The sequence below is a fragment of the Dermacentor variabilis genome, chromosome 1 (genome assembly GCF_050947875.1).
Source record: "Dermacentor variabilis isolate Ectoservices chromosome 1, ASM5094787v1, whole genome shotgun sequence".
NCBI lineage: Eukaryota > Metazoa > Arthropoda > Arachnida > Ixodida > Ixodidae > Dermacentor > Dermacentor variabilis.
The window spans coordinates 141,548,051-141,566,616 of NC_134568.1; the positions used below are offsets into that span (position 1 = coordinate 141,548,051).

The 18,566-nt window shown below is 48.4% G+C and overlaps 1 protein-coding gene across 4 annotated transcripts in view; it reads right to left on the reverse strand.

Annotated features, from left to right (window-relative positions):
- Positions 1–18,566, reverse strand: part of LOC142585550 (uncharacterized) — a 399,003-nt gene that overhangs the window by 99,681 nt on the left and 280,756 nt on the right. For all 4 annotated transcript variants that reach the window (XM_075696399.1, XM_075696391.1, XM_075696442.1 and 1 more), the window contains one exon: positions 7,195–7,281. In XM_075696399.1, the coding sequence (XP_075552514.1) occupies positions 7,195–7,281 (87 nt within the window). The remainder of the gene's footprint in view (positions 1–7,194; positions 7,282–18,566) is intronic.

The following is an 18,566-nucleotide window of genomic DNA, read 5'->3' on the forward strand; positions in this document are numbered from 1 at the left end:
CAGCGGGAGTTTCCGGCACGCATACCACGCGCTGCGGCTGGCACAGACACGAACCCCCACCCCCGTTGCTTATACTCTTTCCGCCGGACTCAATTACTCTTCTAATCGAAACGGACGCGGCAGCTTTCCGCCGTATTACGCCTGGCGTAACCACATGCACCACGCGGGAGCTGGCGGGACCCCGGTGACACCAGAGGTCGCTGCTGCTGCGCTCCTCGCGCGCCACTACACAACTGCGCGGGGGCAAGTTCCACGCGCAACAATATAACCGTCCGGATGCACCGTTGCTGCGGCGGCGGCCCCCGGCGGATGCAAAACTTCAATTGTTCTCCAACTTGGCTCAATGTGGGACAAAAGACTCTGCTTGTACGTACACACATACGCCGCAGAAACAATCGGGCGCCACCACGCGCGGGCGTGCCATCACCGCAGGAGTGAATGCGGGTGGGTGAACGGCGGAGCTCCGGCGTTTAGGCCTCGGCGGTGCGCCGCGGCTGTAATTACGAAATGACCCGCGGTCGGTTACCTCAATCACTTTCACACCATTGTTCGCCGCGGGTTAGCCGGCGGGGGAGCGTGGCTCCCGCCCCCTTCCTCGTGCTGACCCCTCGCACGCAGTGTCGGCGCACACAGACAGGCGTCGTTGAGCGCCGAGGACAATCCAGACTGCCGCGGGCTGCTACCGGCAGGTAATGAAAACGTTTGAACGGGGGCTCCTCGGCGTAACGCCTGGCGCGTCCCGCGCTACACGGCGTGCACCGCGTAGCGGCGCCGTAATCCGACTAATGACAAACGATTAAGTTACGGCGATTGCTTGCATAATATATTCATATAATGGCGTCCTCGGGTTACCTAACATATTCCGCAACTGGGACGGCTGAAGTGATTAGCACCGCTGCACAGTGCACGCGGCCGTCGACACAAACGATTCAATTGTCTCAGAGCAGAAAATAACCGGCTCGCTTCACCGATCTGCGTTTCGGTTTGAAAACTTTTCATGAAAATAATAAAACATATCAACAAATGAACTCATTTTAATCTAAATATTTGTGAAAGCAACTTGGTGCTTGTGTACTGAAGCATATAGACCGTTTCATCGGGCGAGGAGGATAGGGCGCGCGGAGAGCCTTTCCTCCTCTCTGGCTTGGGCGATCCGGCGCGGCGCTGCTTGAAAGTATTGCTGTCGCGTGCTGCGGAACGATTTTGAGATGTTTTAGACCTTACTTTGTGAACTTTACGCCATGTTCGTCCATATAAGGTCGTCAGGGAAGCCTTTCGGTGCATCGGTAACCACTGTAAGCAGAACTATGTCTTGGGGCGCAAAAATGTGACGCGCATAATCAGCCGCGGTGCACGCGCATTATCAGTCGCGGTGCGTGTATGTGTTGTTTACTATTTTGCTTATATCGATTTTAATTCAACAAAGAAAACCGGCGTCTCTGTATTACCAGCATTAAATGGTAAATCAGCTCACTGTCTGATCGATTGGCGTAGGGAGTAAAACATAAGAGTGCGTGCTCGTTCGTGCACGGCCAACCTAAGGCAACCACGAAACACCTAAACGGGAGGCGCTATCAAATATTTATGATATACTGACATCATTCTCACGCATTTCCAGTCTAGTATGCTTGAAATTACCATGTGTCTACGCTAGCCTTGCTGCATGAGGCCCATGGCGCTGCTTAACACAGCGATCACTGCGGTTGGTGAGCCAGCACGATACATATATAAGCTCTGTGCTTCGGCATTGCCTTTTTGGCCTGTATACAGCCATAATATATGAGAGGGTTCGCATAAAAAGAATGCGATGGCTATTTTTCAGCGCTAGATTTCCGTAATACGTGTGAGCGCGTCGTAGAGAACTGAACGAACACAACCGCAAAAAAAAAAAAAAAATCTGTTACCATCCTCTTTCTCTAAGAAGCAAGAGAAAACGGGCTAATGCCGCACAACGTTTATAAATATATAACCGCTGATGCCGTATGCTTGGACCATGCGCTATATAGAACAACGATATCTATAATCCAGCACCTACTACTGCTTAGGACGCTCGCGCAGTTCGTAAACGGTCGCTTTGCTGGACAAGCTTAATACGGACTGTAAGGTATGCTGCTATTACTAGCCAAAACTATTTTATTCATGGGTGGAAACCTCATGCATTCAAACAAGTAGTCACGCAATTTAACCTGCAGCGAATAGATTGAACGCTTATCAAAGTATAATAGCACACCCACATCGTAACACCCACGCTGTTACGATCGTCGCGTATGTTTCATGGCTCCTAAACCGCAGCTTAGAAATAGAGGATAATACTGCAATAAGGTCACATTAGTGATTGGAACATTCAGAAATACAAAATTGATCTCCGAGGCTGATTTTAGGCTGAAATATGCGCGCACACATCGGGCTGCGTGTTCCGTCCACCTCAACGCCAGCAGAAATTCTGGCCACGACGCCTTAAACCTCTTCAGCACGCCTCACTGAGCCGTTTACCACGTAGAAGACGCACGTCATACTAAACAGACTACACGACCGCGAAAACAAACGCCAGAACCTACCGCCGAGCGTATACCTGCCATGCAAAAGACCGCTTTCACCCAAGCCAGTATGGCGCTGGTCATAGGCGGCGACACTGCGTTCACAATATGGCGGCGCCTACGAAAAAACGGTCTATACAGGCATAACGCGCTCACATGGTTGACGCCGTAGAGAGTGTGGAAAGATACTTTTATTTTAGACAGGCGAACGCGAAAACAAACGCCAGAACCTACCGCCGAGCGTATACCTGCCATGCAAAAGACCGCTTTCACCCAAGCCAGTATGGCGCTGCTCATAGGCGGCGACACTGCGTTCACAATATGGCGGCGGCTACGAAAAAACGGTCTATACAGGCATAACGCGCTCACATGGTTAACGCCGTAGAGAGTGTGGAAAGATACTTTTATTTTAGACAGGCGAACGCGAAAACAAACGCCAGAACCTACCGCCGAGCGTATACCTGCCATGCAAAAGACCGCTTTCACCCAAGCCAGTATGGCGCTGCTCATAGGCGGCGACACTGCGTTCACAATATGGCGGCGGCTACGAAAAAACGGTCTATACAGGCATAACGCGCTCACATGGTTGACGCCGTAGAGAGTGTGGAAAGATACTTTTATTTTAGACAGGCGAATGCGAAAACAAACGCCAGAACCTACCGCCGAGCGTATACCTGCCATGCAAAAGACCGCTTTCACCCAAGCCAGTATGGCGCTGCTCATAGGCGGCGACACTGCGTTCACAATATGGCGGCGCCTACGAAAAAACGGTCTATACAGGCGTAACGCGCTCACATGGTTAACGCCGTAGAGAGTGTGGAAAGATACTTTTATTTTAGACAGGCGAACGCGAAAACAAACGCCAGAACCTACCGCCGAGCGTATACCTGCCATGCAAAAGACCGCTTTCACCCAAGCCAGTATGGCGCTGCTCATAGGCGGCGACACTGCGTTCACAATATGGCGGCGCCTACGAAAAAACGGTCTATACAGGCATAACGCGCTCACATGGTTAACGCCGTAGAGAGTGTGGAAAGATACTTTTATTTTAGACAGGCGAACGCGAAAACAAACGCCAGAACCTACCGCCGAGCGTATACCTGCCATGCAAAAGACCGCTTTCACCCAAGCCAGTATGGCGCTGCTCATAGGCGGCGACACTGCGTTCACAATATGGCGGCGGCTACGAAAAAACGGTCTATACAGGCATAACGCGCTCACATGGTTAACGCCGTAGAGAGTGTGGAAAGATACTTTTATTTTAGACAGGCGAACGCGAAAACAAACGCCAGAACCTACCGCCGAGCGTATACCTGCCATGCAAAAGACCGCTTTCACCCAAGCCAGTATGGCGCTGCTCATAGGCGGCGACACTGCGTTCACAATATGGCGGCGGCTACGAAAAAACGGTCTATACAGGCATAACGCGCTCACATGGTTAACGCCGTAGAGAGTGTGGAAAGATACTTTTATTTGAGACAGGCGAACGCCTACTCTTTGGCCGTTTTTCTACGTGCATAAAAGTACTGTTCCCGGGAAACATCGCCTGGGGAACCTTTCATACATCACCAGGAAACTGCGGTGAAGAAGGATGTGACGTCAGCGTCCTGCAGACATATTGTACTGCTTGAAACTCTCGGCAGAAATATTTTCCCTCGCGCTACCTCGTCTCCTCCCCGCAACACCCATGCCCATGCGATGCTTCTCCTAGAGCGTCACGCTAAGGGTCCCGCTTTCTCGCGGGAACCAGAGTCCCACACAGTACAATAGCGCAGAGGCGATCCACAAGTGACAGTCAGGATCTATCCTCAATAAAGTGCGAAATGCAAGAACCTTCTCACATTCAGATTTAGGGTAACGGTTGGAAAAAAATGCGTCAATTCAGCTGTGGTATAATAGCGAATCATGCAATTCTACGACACTACAAAAGGCGGTAAAAACTGGTCCCGAATTCCCAATTTCGTAACGACAATATATACCAGCCCGTCTTCGCTAATTATATGTTCGTTATTACGACTGGCCGGCGTTTGTTGCTATAGGATCAGCTAGCGTACGAAGCGATTCGTGAATACGGGTCCTCAGCCTGTATTCTCACCCCACCATCTATGGTAGCCGTTGAGGCTGAATTAATGGCCCGTGCTGCAGAAATATTCAGTATACGAGCAGCTCCGGACTGACAACGGCGCCCTCAAGTCAATATCGAGGCGGTAATAGCGGAAACAGCGCGACCTTTCTCTTTTGTCACACAAGTTCCACGTTGTCTGAAGGCACGTCCTCGCATCCCGCGAGTGGCTCGGAAGCCAGCTGTCCAGAGACGATGCCGCTATCTCTCCTTGCCAATTCAAGGATTTAACGGGCGACAAACACGTTAGGTACGTATTATATTGATGTCTGCTCCATAATGCGACATCTAGTAGGAACTCACGAAAACCGGGCCACTTGTAACATTCCAAGTCAATCTAAACACCCCGCCCCACACACACACAAAAAGAAAAGAAGCAGAAGAAGAAAAAGAAAAAGCTTGACTGAACCTAGCGTAAATCATTGGTGGAAATTATTCGGCGTAGAGTCGTAGAGGCAGATACGGCACTATATTCGGTATGTTTTGCAAATTCCAGCTCTAAACATCAATGCGCGAATGCTGCTGACGTTACCCTGGTCGTAACACCCCCGACTAAGCGCGACGCGTACCGAGCCGTTAAGACACTAGCCGCGCCAAAGAGGCGAGCACAAAACTGCAGGATTTCCAAGGCAGGCAAGCATCATCGCATAGTGGTACTTTATCCACGTGGCATTATGCGGTCTTTGTGACTCACAATGGCTTCTAAACTTCCTGAGCACCGCCTCATGGCGACGCGATTAGCAGTCGTTTCCTATAGAGGAAATGGCTTCGGATGCGAGACAGCTGTCAGGCAGAACTCTGCAGGGCTACTCAGTAAGCGAATAAAGCTAAAGGTTAGCCATTGCGAAACCGCCATCAACGCCACGCAGGCAAAGGCTCTCTCGCGGCTGACAGCATTGTAGGTCGCGAGCGTAAAGGCCGAATTAAAGGCAACGTTTAGCGATTTCCTTGAACTATAGCGAAGGAGTCCCTGTGGAAAATAACTTCCCTATATATATATATATATATATATATATATATATATATATATATATATATATATATATATATATATATATATATATATATATATAAAGTCCTTGGTGACATCATTGTTTGTTGGCTTTTCATGATATGATTAGTAAATATCGGGCCCCTCTGTTAACCCCCTTTCTTCTCGGCTAAAACTTACTTCGTTCAGTTTATAGTTAATTCATTCTGCTACGCTAGACACCGCCGGCGCGTAAAATTGCGAACGAAGACAGAACGCCAAAGAAGTTCTCGTTGAACGTGCACCTTTCGCGTCGTAGTTCTGCACGCAGCCCCACCTAATGATGTCGCAGCATCCATAGTTTCCGCACCGATGCTGTCTCGGGCCCCTCATTTTATTTACCACGAGTAATAAGGAATGCATTTCGATTGCCCCACTCTTTACCATCTAAATACGAAGACAATTGTTCCTGCGTTTACACAAAGCAAAGGGCGCGTCCATTTGTTCATTCATCTCTTCGCTCTTCAAGGTAAAACCTATTCTACACATACAAGAAGCCGAATGACCATTTCTCTGAAGGTGGGAGCGGTGGCCGAGCCGTAGGCGTGCACGGATATGCCCCAGAAGTGCACACGGAATGTAAACGCATTCGCATATATATAGTAAAAAAGTCACTCGAACCACTTATCCCATGGCGGACCACAAATGTCATGACACAACCACAGGGGTTACTATACCTCTTACTGACTTTCACTAAGTTTTTACTAGCTATTTACTAACACAAGGGATCCACAGGTATACATGGAGGTTATAATTTACAACTATATCTCGTCTTCCCTGTGGCCTATTATGCTGTGTGGTGGCAGCACTACTGCTACACTTAAGCTTTAATTCATTTAAGTTAATTATCTGCTACGTCATGGCGCACATATCCGCGCTATAACGAACTGAGGTATTCATCGACACTACCCGCACTCTGAAAAGTACGGCAATAAATACTTGTGATGATCACACGTAACGGCACGTCGAGTATATCAATTAACCCGGTTGTTGCACTGCGTGACCGTTGTTCTCTTACATCGCTCGTTCAGGACTTTCTGTGCAGAGTACTATACTGGAAATCATTGCTCCATGATGTTCCTAGCAAGCATGGCCATTACGTAGCATTATCTAATTCTCGTTCTGCATTTCCTTATTTTACCTTGTTATGTAAACAATAGAAATGAGCAATTGTGACAATGGAAATGGCGTTTAGGATGCAAAGACTGCACTCCGGTATTGCCGGTTATATATATATATATATATATATATATATATATATATATATATATATATATACAATGTGGGGGGTGGGGGGTCAACAATGGGAGAAACAAGACAGCCTTTGTGGGCATCAAAGCGACGAAAGCTGCCGATATTTTCAATGTTAGAAAAATGAAGCCCCGCATTATTATCCTCTAAGGCCCGTGTAGGAGCTGGAGATAGCTACACGTGATGCGTTCGCGTGCCCACCACCCAAGATAAGGAGAATAGCTGAACGCGCGAGAGCACGGAGCGCCACTCACCAGACTCTGCGGCTTTGCGGCCGCCGCCGCATCCGGCCTGAGCGATGGGACCACGGTGTCAGCGCTGCTGGTTCCGTAGCCTGCATCCTGCGCGAGAGGGAGAACCACACGAGCGATGAGCTTGGCGCTTTGGTGGAGGCGCTCTATATAGATGGCTGCATTTTGGCAGCACTCGACACTGCACAGACACCGCACAAATGAGCGCTGAAAAGCGGAATTCCTCCGCTGAGGCAAACGCATACGGGGGCGACTATGCGCCGCGTCTCACTTATATTTTCCCGAAAGGTCGGGGACGTTTTCGCGAACGCTGCTGCTCGTCTGGTTCGGCTCCATAAAGTTCCTCCTTGCACTTTTTTTGTTGTTGTTGCTTTCTATCGCTCTCTCCCTGAAGCGCGAAATAATTTTGGGTAAAGTGCTACTCTGAATCGCGGCCATTCCGAAAAAGAATCGCTGTTGTAATAAACACGCGTTTAAGTTATTTCGTATCGATTTGATGCCTACCGATCCAGGGAATGTTTATAATAATAATAATAATAATAATAATAATAATAATAATAATAATAATAATAATAATAATAATAATAATAATAATGGACTATTGATGAAAAGTTCTGTGGCGATTTAACGGTAAATGCGAGAGAACTGCGGCCGCACTGCGTCGTACCTCTTTCAGCTTCTGGACCTATTATTTACACCACGTCAACCACATTCCAAAGAGTTGTTCGGGAGCTCACTCGGTACGCGTCCGGCCTCTTCGAAGAGCGACGTGACGGTAGTCCGGAGCAGACCACCGTCAACGTGCGCTTTTGTGGGCCTAAGCTCTCCCATCCCCTTCCTACCTATGTCACGTGACAGACTTCCCACGCTGCACACCCATACACACGTATTTCCACTATGAGACTCCTTATGCGAACGCATTTAAACGATTAGTAACGTAAAACTCTGTGCGTAAGCACGAGGTTTGGCTGCAAACGCTCGCAAGGCAAATTTGCTTATCTACTTCTCGTGCGAAAGTAGGTTTTGTTTTCTTTTCTTGCGCTTGAGCAAAATTTAACTCGTAAGTATACAGACGGGCCCCGTGCGTGCATGCGTGTTCTCCGAAAAATTCTCGTATCACATTTGGTTCCGTATTATTGGCTTAGTTCAATGAAAATCCACAACACACGACAAGGATTGCAGCACCACAACTTCATGCTGAGCAAACAAAACAACTAGTGAGGACACTATGTAGGATTTTACGGCGCAAGGGTCACGTGTGGCCAAAAAATAAAGAAAGTGCCAAGAAAGTCGTCAATAGATGATAAATGTTGTACGGCTGTAAAGAGGACTAAAATGTCACGGCTGTAGTAGATACGCAAAAAAAAACAACAACATGCGATTAAAATATGGGCATGTACGTACCCAGGGTGTTCCAACAATCATGCACCAAAATTTAAACATGTGCAAATGCCACGTAGCTGGCCAGGCACAAGGCATTCTTGTTTGCAGTGGCTTGGAGATACTCAGATTATTTTTCTTTGCATACCGCCTAATTACATAATTAGTCCTATTTAATTAATAAACTCCTCAAATATTATAATTAGGTTAAAAGTGCCAATGAGAAAATTGTAGAAGAACATCAAAAACTCCCGATTCAGCTTTCAATAGCTCAATAAGTGCCACATAAAAGCGCCTTTTTTTTTCCGAGCATGAAAGAAGCCCGCGAATACACGCAGAGTGGCTAGAGCGGCCGGTCGCGCAGCAGTCTTGCGCGTATAATTCAAGCGCGACGATAATTGAAGCGCTCGGTGTGCAAGCGATGACGTGTTACATACGCGAGAGGGACGTCTCTGAGGCCGCCTCTTCAATCACGCCAACCGCTTTCGTCTTCTCGCGACGCTATAGCTACACAGATCCCCGACACTGACAACGCGCGAGGAAATTAATTCCCGACCGCGAGCGACCAGACCGCGCACACAGACATCTCGATGCCGAGAGACGCTTCAGCCCCGCCGGGCGCCGCTTTGTGTTTTTTACACTGCGACGATCCCGCGCACTCTGTGCGCACCGCGAATGACAAAAGAGAGAGGCGGGCTCACGAGGAAGAAAAGACTTCGCCCGCAGCTTCTTCGCTCGAAGGCCCGCACCGGGGCAGAAGCGTAGCGCGCATCGGGCGCGCAGCCAGTCAACAAAACATGTGGGTCAGCAGCCGCATCGGAGTGGAATCAGCGCGCGCGGGGGCACCTATAGATAACCCCGCGCGGTCAACCGCTACCTGCTCCAATGCGACCAAGAAGAGGGAGTGCCCGGCCAGGACCGCGAGGCACCACGGAGATACAAACTCTTCATGCAAGGGTAAACTTAATTGCGACCTCCCCGTTCCTTTCAGTACTTTTCTTCTTCTTGTCACGGGCTGTGTCGCGCGTTATAAATAGAACAGCGGAACAGAGAAAAGATGACGACGGCACACGCGCCGCAAGCCTGGTGCGACCAGAATCGCGTCCGCGAAGGCGCGGAATCACCAGGGCGCGTTCTCCGCGGGCGCCCTAAATGCCTAAAGAGGCGCTCGTGCTGGGCACGCACCGCGGCTGCTGCTCGAGAGCCGCGGCGGAGGTGAAACTGTGCGTCTGCGCGCGCGCGGTTGTTGGGGGACAGGGCACAGAGTGGGCGCGCGCATGCGGCAGCACCGGTATTCTTCTTTCATGCATGAGACGCGCCAAAAGCGGAGCGATTACCGTAATACGCGGGTGTCTGCTGGCATACCTCGCACAAAGTATATACGTATATACTAGGTGTAGAGCTGCATACACGGGCGGCGACCAGGCTGCAGCCGAGACTGCTATAACGGCCGGGCAGCGGCCACCGTGAGTATGCATCTAAATAGGAGACGGTGAGGGCACTGCCGAGTCACGCACGTGGTCATCTGCTAATGCGACACCGCGGGTGTGCGCGCGCGCGCGTGTGCATAAATATATACGACGACGACGCCCACGTCTCGTAAAAGCGTGCAGCCAAGGTGGTAGGTCTACATACGGTATAGGAGTTTACGCGGAAGCCTATGGACGTGGCGGTTCATGGAGACTGCCGCCATCAGGGTGATGAGGTGCCACACATCCGGTGGGACCCAGTGGAGGTCAAATACAAAAAAAAAATAAGAACGGAACATGATGCTTGCACGCAACTGTAGCGATACGTACAGTCGTATGCAAGTATATCTGCGTATGCAAGTACGTAGGCGCGCGCGCGCACGCACGCGTATTAAAAGTAAGCGGGTCTGTGGAATTTCCGATCCTCAGACAAGCAGTAAGCTGACTAAAAAACTCGCTCATTCAAATCGGGTAGCGCGAAAGTAGAACTGTTGTTATCTCAGACGTACGTATTTTTCATTGGATGCTGTTTAACAGTCAAATAATTCTCAATAGGTCTGCAATAAAAATTAAGTGGCATATTACGGCTGCATGAAAAGGCACACAGACATCACGAGTGCGCGCGTCTTTCCAAATGCCGCAAAGACTGCGCAAGACCTCTTATGCTTTATCTATCAAAGAGGGCAATAGAAGGATTATGAAGATGCTTCTATCAATATCGGCACCAAATGTGCTTTACTAGAAAAAAGACAGAGACAAAGTATAGCAAGTTGGCTAAAACGCATACACAAAGCCATGGCGGGTGAGCTGCAAGCCGGTTTTTAATCCTCAGCGCCACCGTCGCCACATTGCAAAAAAAAAATGGCAGCTTCGCCTGAATAGCGAAGCATTGAAATCGATGACAAGGTTTAGTGGTTGCGGCGAAGCTCTTCTGGCGCAACGTATCACGCGATGCAAGTGCTAGCACGGTTACGAGTGGCGCCAGCATGCGTCGCACGAGGCGAGAACAACGGAAAGCCGCCGGCGTTTTGTAGATGGAAGTCCGCTTCGCTCAGACCACTCTCAATGCACCACGATGCGGAAGATTATGCACACGGCTTGCTCAGCAGGAACCCTAGCGTGCGTCTGTGCGCGCGCAACGCTGATCGTGGCAGCAGTGGAAGCCGGAACGCTGCCCCGGTGTCGCTGCAGAGCCGATTGAGCGGAGCGTCCACTTGGCTTTGTAGTTTTACGGCGAAGCTGTATACCTCTGCCGTCCAAGGAAATTTTCGTGTCGTTGGCGTGGTAAGCAAAAAAACTCCCGATATGTGGGCCGATCCCGAAGGTATAGTCCAATGCCAGGCCGACCCGCAGCGGAGGTGCAGTTTGCCGTTAAGGGGCCCACATACACAGCTTCGCTGGTCATCCTTCTTCATAGAGTGGCAGGGCACCGATTTTTTTGGCAGCCAAACGTGGTGGTGCGGTGCTGCACGGTGTGGTGTTGTGGGACGTGCCGTTGCGAACATGAACTACACCCATGTTAAGATTGCGGCTAGTATCATCTCGAGGCAATCTGATTGGTCAGTAGCTATTTCATTCTTCCATCTACTCACGTTTACGGAAGAACCAGGATTTCTTCAGGGCCTTTATGTTCGGCGTCTTGTGCACCCTAAAGACTCTTCTGAGAGTGGTGGCGTTTCTGCATGCATTTCGGAGGTCACAACGGCGATATACTAAGGTAACGTGGACGATGGTGTGTGCTATAGCAAACAAGTTGTTCTTAATCGAGATATGGCGCTGCCCACTGTGACAACCGGCTGGTGTCACAGTAAATTAGTACAGAGCCGGAGAAATCGCATAAGACTGCTGTTCATTTTTTTTCTCTCTCTCTTTTCTTTTCTTCCACAGCGGCAAAATCGGTACAAGTCAATCAACCAAATATCCAACCAGAAGCAGCGAAGCTTCATGAAGTATGCTCCGAATTACAACATGCCACATTTTTGGGGGGAAACCTGAACACCGACGGTTCGAAACATATATGCTCGCTCAAGCTATAGCTGAAACTGCTTCGAGCTTAGTGAGCACTCAATGCAACGGCGTTGTTCTTGCGAAGGTCACTCTGTCATGTAAGAACAGCTACTTTCGTGAAGCATGCACGGTGAAGGCTGGTTAATGACGACGGACACTTTAACGCCGCATATTTTATGGGGAGAGAACAGCGAACTGCGCGGATAATTATTGTACCCGAGAAAAGCGAACAAGACTATCATCGTGTGATCAATATCTATAGCAGCCGGCACAGCAGCTCCAATACGCAGGACAAGCATTCCCACGATCGCGCTGCGACTCGGCGGCTCAACTAACGATCGGAATCCGTGGTTTCGGTTCTACAGGCGACCGCCTCAACTACATTTAGGCCGAATCAACAGAGGAGAGAGAAGAAAAGTCATGCGCGCGCAATTTTGTGCCTCCAAATGAAAGCATCGGGTGCCAACACAGGCGAAGTTTATCCACGAATGCACACATCCACGCATAAGTTGTGCTTATCACACACGAGACCCCGTCCCGCGTAACACGGTGCCTTCGCGCGGAGACTTAAGCCATTTAGCCCGGTTTCTGCGGCACGCCAGAACCTTCGATCGGCCGCTCGCGATAGATATCCACTTCCCGTCACGCTCGGCTGCGCCGGCGCATGCACTAATCCGCAGTGAATCTTGTCTCGCTGACAGGGAACCACACGAGAAAAGAAAAATTATTCCATTCGAAGAAAAGTTACTTCTCGGCGCGAGATGGGACACAAACCATCACTCCTCCCTTAACTCGCTTGGACAAGGAAAGTTTGCGCACAAGAGGCCCGCGTACCCAAGTCGCGGTGTTCGAGAGATGCAGTCGATGCATATGCCGGCCTGACAGGAGCCACTCAGAGGTAAATATACGCGCTGATGGCGCGCAGGGAAAGAAAGGGAGAATAATTGGGCTCGCACCCACCGCGAAACGACGATAGGAATGCGCACATTAAATCTGGGGCGGCCCGCTGTTTCTTCTTCCGCAGTCCGCCGTTCAACTTGGCGGTATGCGGCGGAGAGCGGCCGCTGCAAACGACGGACGAAAACGCTGTTCGCGTGCACATGAACGGAAAGACGCCGGCGCATTTTCCCATTTCCCGAGCACGAACCGCAAATAAAAGCTGCTGGGCTGTTTCACGGCAGCGGCTTCGGCGCCCCGTTCACGCCCGTAATAAATTTTGCCCAATCGTAACTTTCGGGCGGGAGGAAGAAAATCGACCGAAACTATTCTTGGAACGGGCGGCATTCTTTCATAAATGCAACTAAATTTCTCAGAACTCCTCTAGACCCCACTGCGGGCAGCTAGAAACAACCCGAAGTGTTTCAGTGTCCTGCGACAGGGCCCGTAATGCAGCCTTTTCGACTTAAAAACAATAAACAACCTATGTGATAGCGTATCCACTTCTTTTATCTCGTGGCTCGTTTATAGCATGACTGCACTCAGATGGAACTCGTCAGAATGACACACGCGCATTCCTATAACATCAGTGTACTTCTTGCGGTAGCGTTGCCAACGCTGCGGTGCACGCCGCACAAGCATTCCATTGTCTGTGAAAGCTGTATGCACGCAGTGTCTCTCACTGCGCGCATACAGCTTTCATAATGTCGCTGAATGAACAAATCGCGGGAGTGGTCACGCGCAATACTCGGTGAAAAATGTTCCAGACGTCGCCCATCTTATAATATTGCACGTCACAGAATGGTATGAAACAGGATGGCACACGCACATGGGGCGAACATATATATCTTTCGCAGTGAACACAGAGTGTCGCTTTTATATATATCGCAGCGTCCTTAAAAAGAGTAATACACTTTCAACAACTCCAATGAGCTCATGCGAGGAAACAGCCGAAGCTACAGGATTAGTCGGAGCAAATAGTTCATTTTACAAAGGAGAGGCGCGGCTGCAACAAAATTCGCATCCCCGGCGCCGGACGCTTGCTTTCCTCCGGTTATGGTCACTGGGGACGAAAAAGACGACGAGCCACAGTGTATGCGCTCGAGAGTCTGTCATCCTTTAGGGCCGGCTCGGTTTCCCCGCCCTATAGAAAGTACGCTTGGGTGATAATGTGAAATGACGATTTATTGACGCCGAAAGGCGAGGAGCTGACGGTGGGAGCATACGAACGCTGAAAACGAACTTCCCTGCGCCATGCTTGGAGTGAGACGTAGTGCATACACGATCAACGTATATACGCATACGTGAAGCTGCGTCGATTCAGCAGTACCATCCATTTGCGGCGTATGCCAGCAATCACTTTCTTTTTTCACTCTTCGCACAAACTATACTCGCGGACGACTTTACTGTGGCAATGGAGGGAAAGCTACGGGCGCGTGGCTGCTGCACGTGTGTTACGGCGCCAAGTAGTCGGCCAGCGTTTGACAGTGCTTTTGGTTGCTCGGAACAGACGCCGAATCGACGCAGCTTCACGTGGGACGGCTGCGCGTTTTCCCAGACGCGGAAGGGAAAAGCCGCAAAATAAGTAAGCTTTTATATTTAGTGATGCGTCTCATTTAACGGTTGCTAATAAGGTGTTTATATGTTTTGTCTTCCCCAGCTTAAGCTAACGTGGACTAAGACACGGGATTCTTTTCAGAAGCGCTCTCACTTGTGCGCGCTCTGCCTCCGTAGCTTGCCCTCATTGTCACAGAAAGTTAATAATAATATTTGGGGTTTTACGTGCCAAAACCACTTTCTGATTATGAGGCACGCCGTAGTGGAGGACTCCGGAAATTTTGACCACCTGGGGTTCTTTAACGTGCACCTAAATCTAAGCACACGGGTGTTTTCGCATTTCGCCCCCATCGAAATGCGGCCGCCGTGGCCGGGATTCGATCCTGCGACTTCGTGCTCAGCAGCCCAACACCATAGCCACTGAGCAATCACGGCGGGTTGCCACAGAAAGTTGTCCGCGAGTATATATGCCACTAGTGGAAACTTTCGTATCGACGTCACCAGAGAAATTTTGTCCACTACCTACACTCTAGAAAACAATTCCCTCGCAAATCTGCCGTATACAGAGCAGTATATGCACAAGATGAGACCATCAGCACACGGCGTCAAGGATAGCATCACTTGAGTACAGTTGGTCAGATAAATGAGGCTGCGCATATTTTTAGCGTGGCAGAGGCAGGCAAGCGGACGTATTAGACAGTTGATGTGACAAGCCAGTCAGGCGCCACACGACAAGCGCGTAATGAAACTGCGCGAGAAACATGTCCTCGCGAGGCTTACAATTCCAAATTGCAGCTGGCCGTGTTTATATTTTGATGAATACGGCGCGCGATGTATTATCGCACCAAGGTCTACGGTGGTACGAATGACAGACATGTCAAATCTAGCAAAGATACAATGAAACTGCAGACGCACCTCCAAGTCTTCCAGCTCTCGATCCATGCGAGTGCGTCACTGCCTTCTGCCGTCACTGCCGTACAACCGCTCCTCTCGGTGCATTTCTTTTTTATCTATCTTCTTTTTCTTTTTTAGGCGAGTATGTACGATTTCATGGCGCAATATGAACGTATTTTTTTGTATAATTTTCACAAGCGAACACTAAATTTTTTGCAATGCGGTGTCGCCAATAGCGGCGAGAAGTTGGAGTTGGGCCCTCTCGCGAGTGACGTCACAGCCAGGTCGCTTCTGGCTCTGGCTCGCTCGGCTGCCGCGCGCGCTCGTTCACTTCGCGCATGTTTGGCATATCGGCGGCTCGAGCCGCAATTATTGAAGGCTTCTTTCTGCTGCCCTGCCTGAACCTCAGTTTCTTCTTCAAAACCACGTGAGCCAAGAAAATTTGCGGCTTGGATATCGCAAGCTGTGTAGTGTTGAAGGGGTGCACTGGTTTTGCCATGCATATGTGCTCCGTGTCTGTCCAGAAATTTTGCGTAATTGAATGTCTGCGAATTCCACACGCGAAGTTGTGTGTGATGCTCCGTTAAACACTTAAAATCCCCTCAGTACTTAGCAATGAGGGACATTGCGTTTTACATATAGAAGAAAAACCTTAATATATGATGTCAACATTATAAATCTGTGTTACAAGGACACTGCCCTGCGAAGCTTTCATCGTGATTCTTAATTATTCTGCTGAGTTGCTATAGTAAAATATGGCCACTTTATTAGCTGGTAAAAGGAAGAGCTAGGCGCGTTTTATATGAAAAAGTTTGCAACTATACTTTCACCGTTCTCTAAAACAGGTACCCAGAAAACGCATTGCTCATGGCTGTTTACACGATGGCGCCTCATGTATAGTATGTACATGCTTCACGAATACCATAACAGCAATCACCTGAAAGAAAAGTTTCGTAATTAAGATCGAGAGCCAATCAACTGGCGCTGTGTATGTACTATCATTGTGGCTTTCATCAGTAGCCTTTATAAACATTATGCCTTACCCCTCACGCAACGGCAGCAACAGACTATCGTTATGGCGAAGCGTGCAATACTTAGGTGCAGCAGGCAGGGCGTAGTTTATTGTTTGAATTATATTATTTTATTTTATTTATAATGCCCAGCACAATTTTTATGTCGTTATGGCGAGGCACGCATTGTTCTCGAGACCAATATGTTGTTCACTGCAACTTCGAATTGAAACCATGATGCAGTTTTTACAGCGCCAATTGTAATGCCTAAAGCATACTTGAGGCACTACAGCGCAGCTTATGCCCCTGCCACACGGGCACGTAAAATGACATTAACTGGCTAATGCCTTAAACTTTAATGTCATTCGCGGGGTGCCACACGGACATGCTTAATGGCATTGAAGCTTAACGCCATTCGCGACGTAGTGCGTTCTCGTAACTCACTTCGCCGTCAAATGCGTACTCTGGTTCCCAGTGTCTCCACATTCTGGCGAGACTAAACGTATTATTAGTGAATAACAATTCATATATTCTTCAATTTCTTTGAAAATTTGCTCTTTCTCGCAGCTTAGTGCGTTCTTACAATTATTACAACTCACTTGGCCGTCGAATACGTACTCTCGTTTACAATCTTTACAACATTTAATGGCATTAACCTCGCCCGTGTGGCACAAGTATTAGGCTGCCTTGAGGATGAAAATGCAAGCACCTTCTGCCTCAGCACGTCTCGATCCTGCGTTGTTTAATTATACAAACTGAGAACAATTCGCTTCGTCAGTACGTAAAAGAAAAACTCGCACAACCGCCTCATAAGCAGGACACCACAAGCCTTACATGAATTCACTTGATGCTTTTTATTTTTTTATTATTTATTTAACAATACTGTAGGCCTTTGCACAGGCCTAAACAGGAAGTGCATTGTAAAAATACACATATGAGCATGGAAAAAACAGGAAAAAAGAAAAGAAGAAAAAGATATAGAAAGCAAAAGAAAACTGCCATACATCACTGGTATTCAACACAAGACACTTTCTTTGTTTCCCATGAATCAAGGAATAACAAAAGGTGCTCAAAACAATTGCAATATTAGTCGTATAACATTCTTGTAGTTATTGCGGATCTATAAAACACCACTATTCCGCACATTGCAATATTTTCATTTGAAATCATAAGGCAGTATACAACCACACATGCACTAGTGTCCAATCACTCAACAAACTCATCTTTAAACTACGCACTCAAATACTTTCATGAGCAACCAAAATATGGCTCCAATATTGCGACAAAGCCATCCACAGAATCTGATTCTACAATTTCTTTTGGCAACGAATTCCAGATTACGATTGCCCACGGGACATATGAATATCTAAACGTGTCGCACTGTGTCGGATACTGCCTGATGTGTTTATTATGACAGGTTCTATTGGAGTGTCGGTGTGGTGGCTGCACGTAATCTCGCTTATCTATATTAATGTTGTCATTACATAGCATAAAAATAAATTTCATGACAGCCACACGACGCCGACAAACAAGGGTACGCAGTGCTGCCTGGCTTCTAAGAGCACTTACGCTTTCGTGTCGAGAATACTTATGGCATATAAATCGCAACGCTTTATTGTGAATACTTTCTAATTTCTGTGAGAGACCTTTCTGGTGCGGGTTCCACACTATGCTACCACACTCAAGAATTGTCCTTACTAAAGCTTTATATGCTGTTAGTTTCACATAGGATGGTGCTGCAGTTAATTTTCTTCGCAAGAAACCGAGTGTTCGGAAGGCCTTCGTACATGTATTATCGATATGGGTATTCCATTTTAACGCGCTTGTAAAAGTTATGCCTAAATATTTTACTGTGTCAGTTTGTATTAAATCGTTACCCATTAACCTATAATTGAACCTAAAGATCGACTTTCTATGAGTTATGGTCATATACTGTGTTTTCTTAAGATTAATTTCCATTCCCCACATGTCGCAGCAGAGGGCTATATTGCTTAGTGTAGTATTGAGTCTAAGCTGGTCCTCAATTCCTTGCACGCTTGTATAAATTACCAAGTCATCGGCGAAGAGCCGCAGTTTTACTCCATTTTCTGCACAATTAGCGATGTCGTTAACGTATATGAGA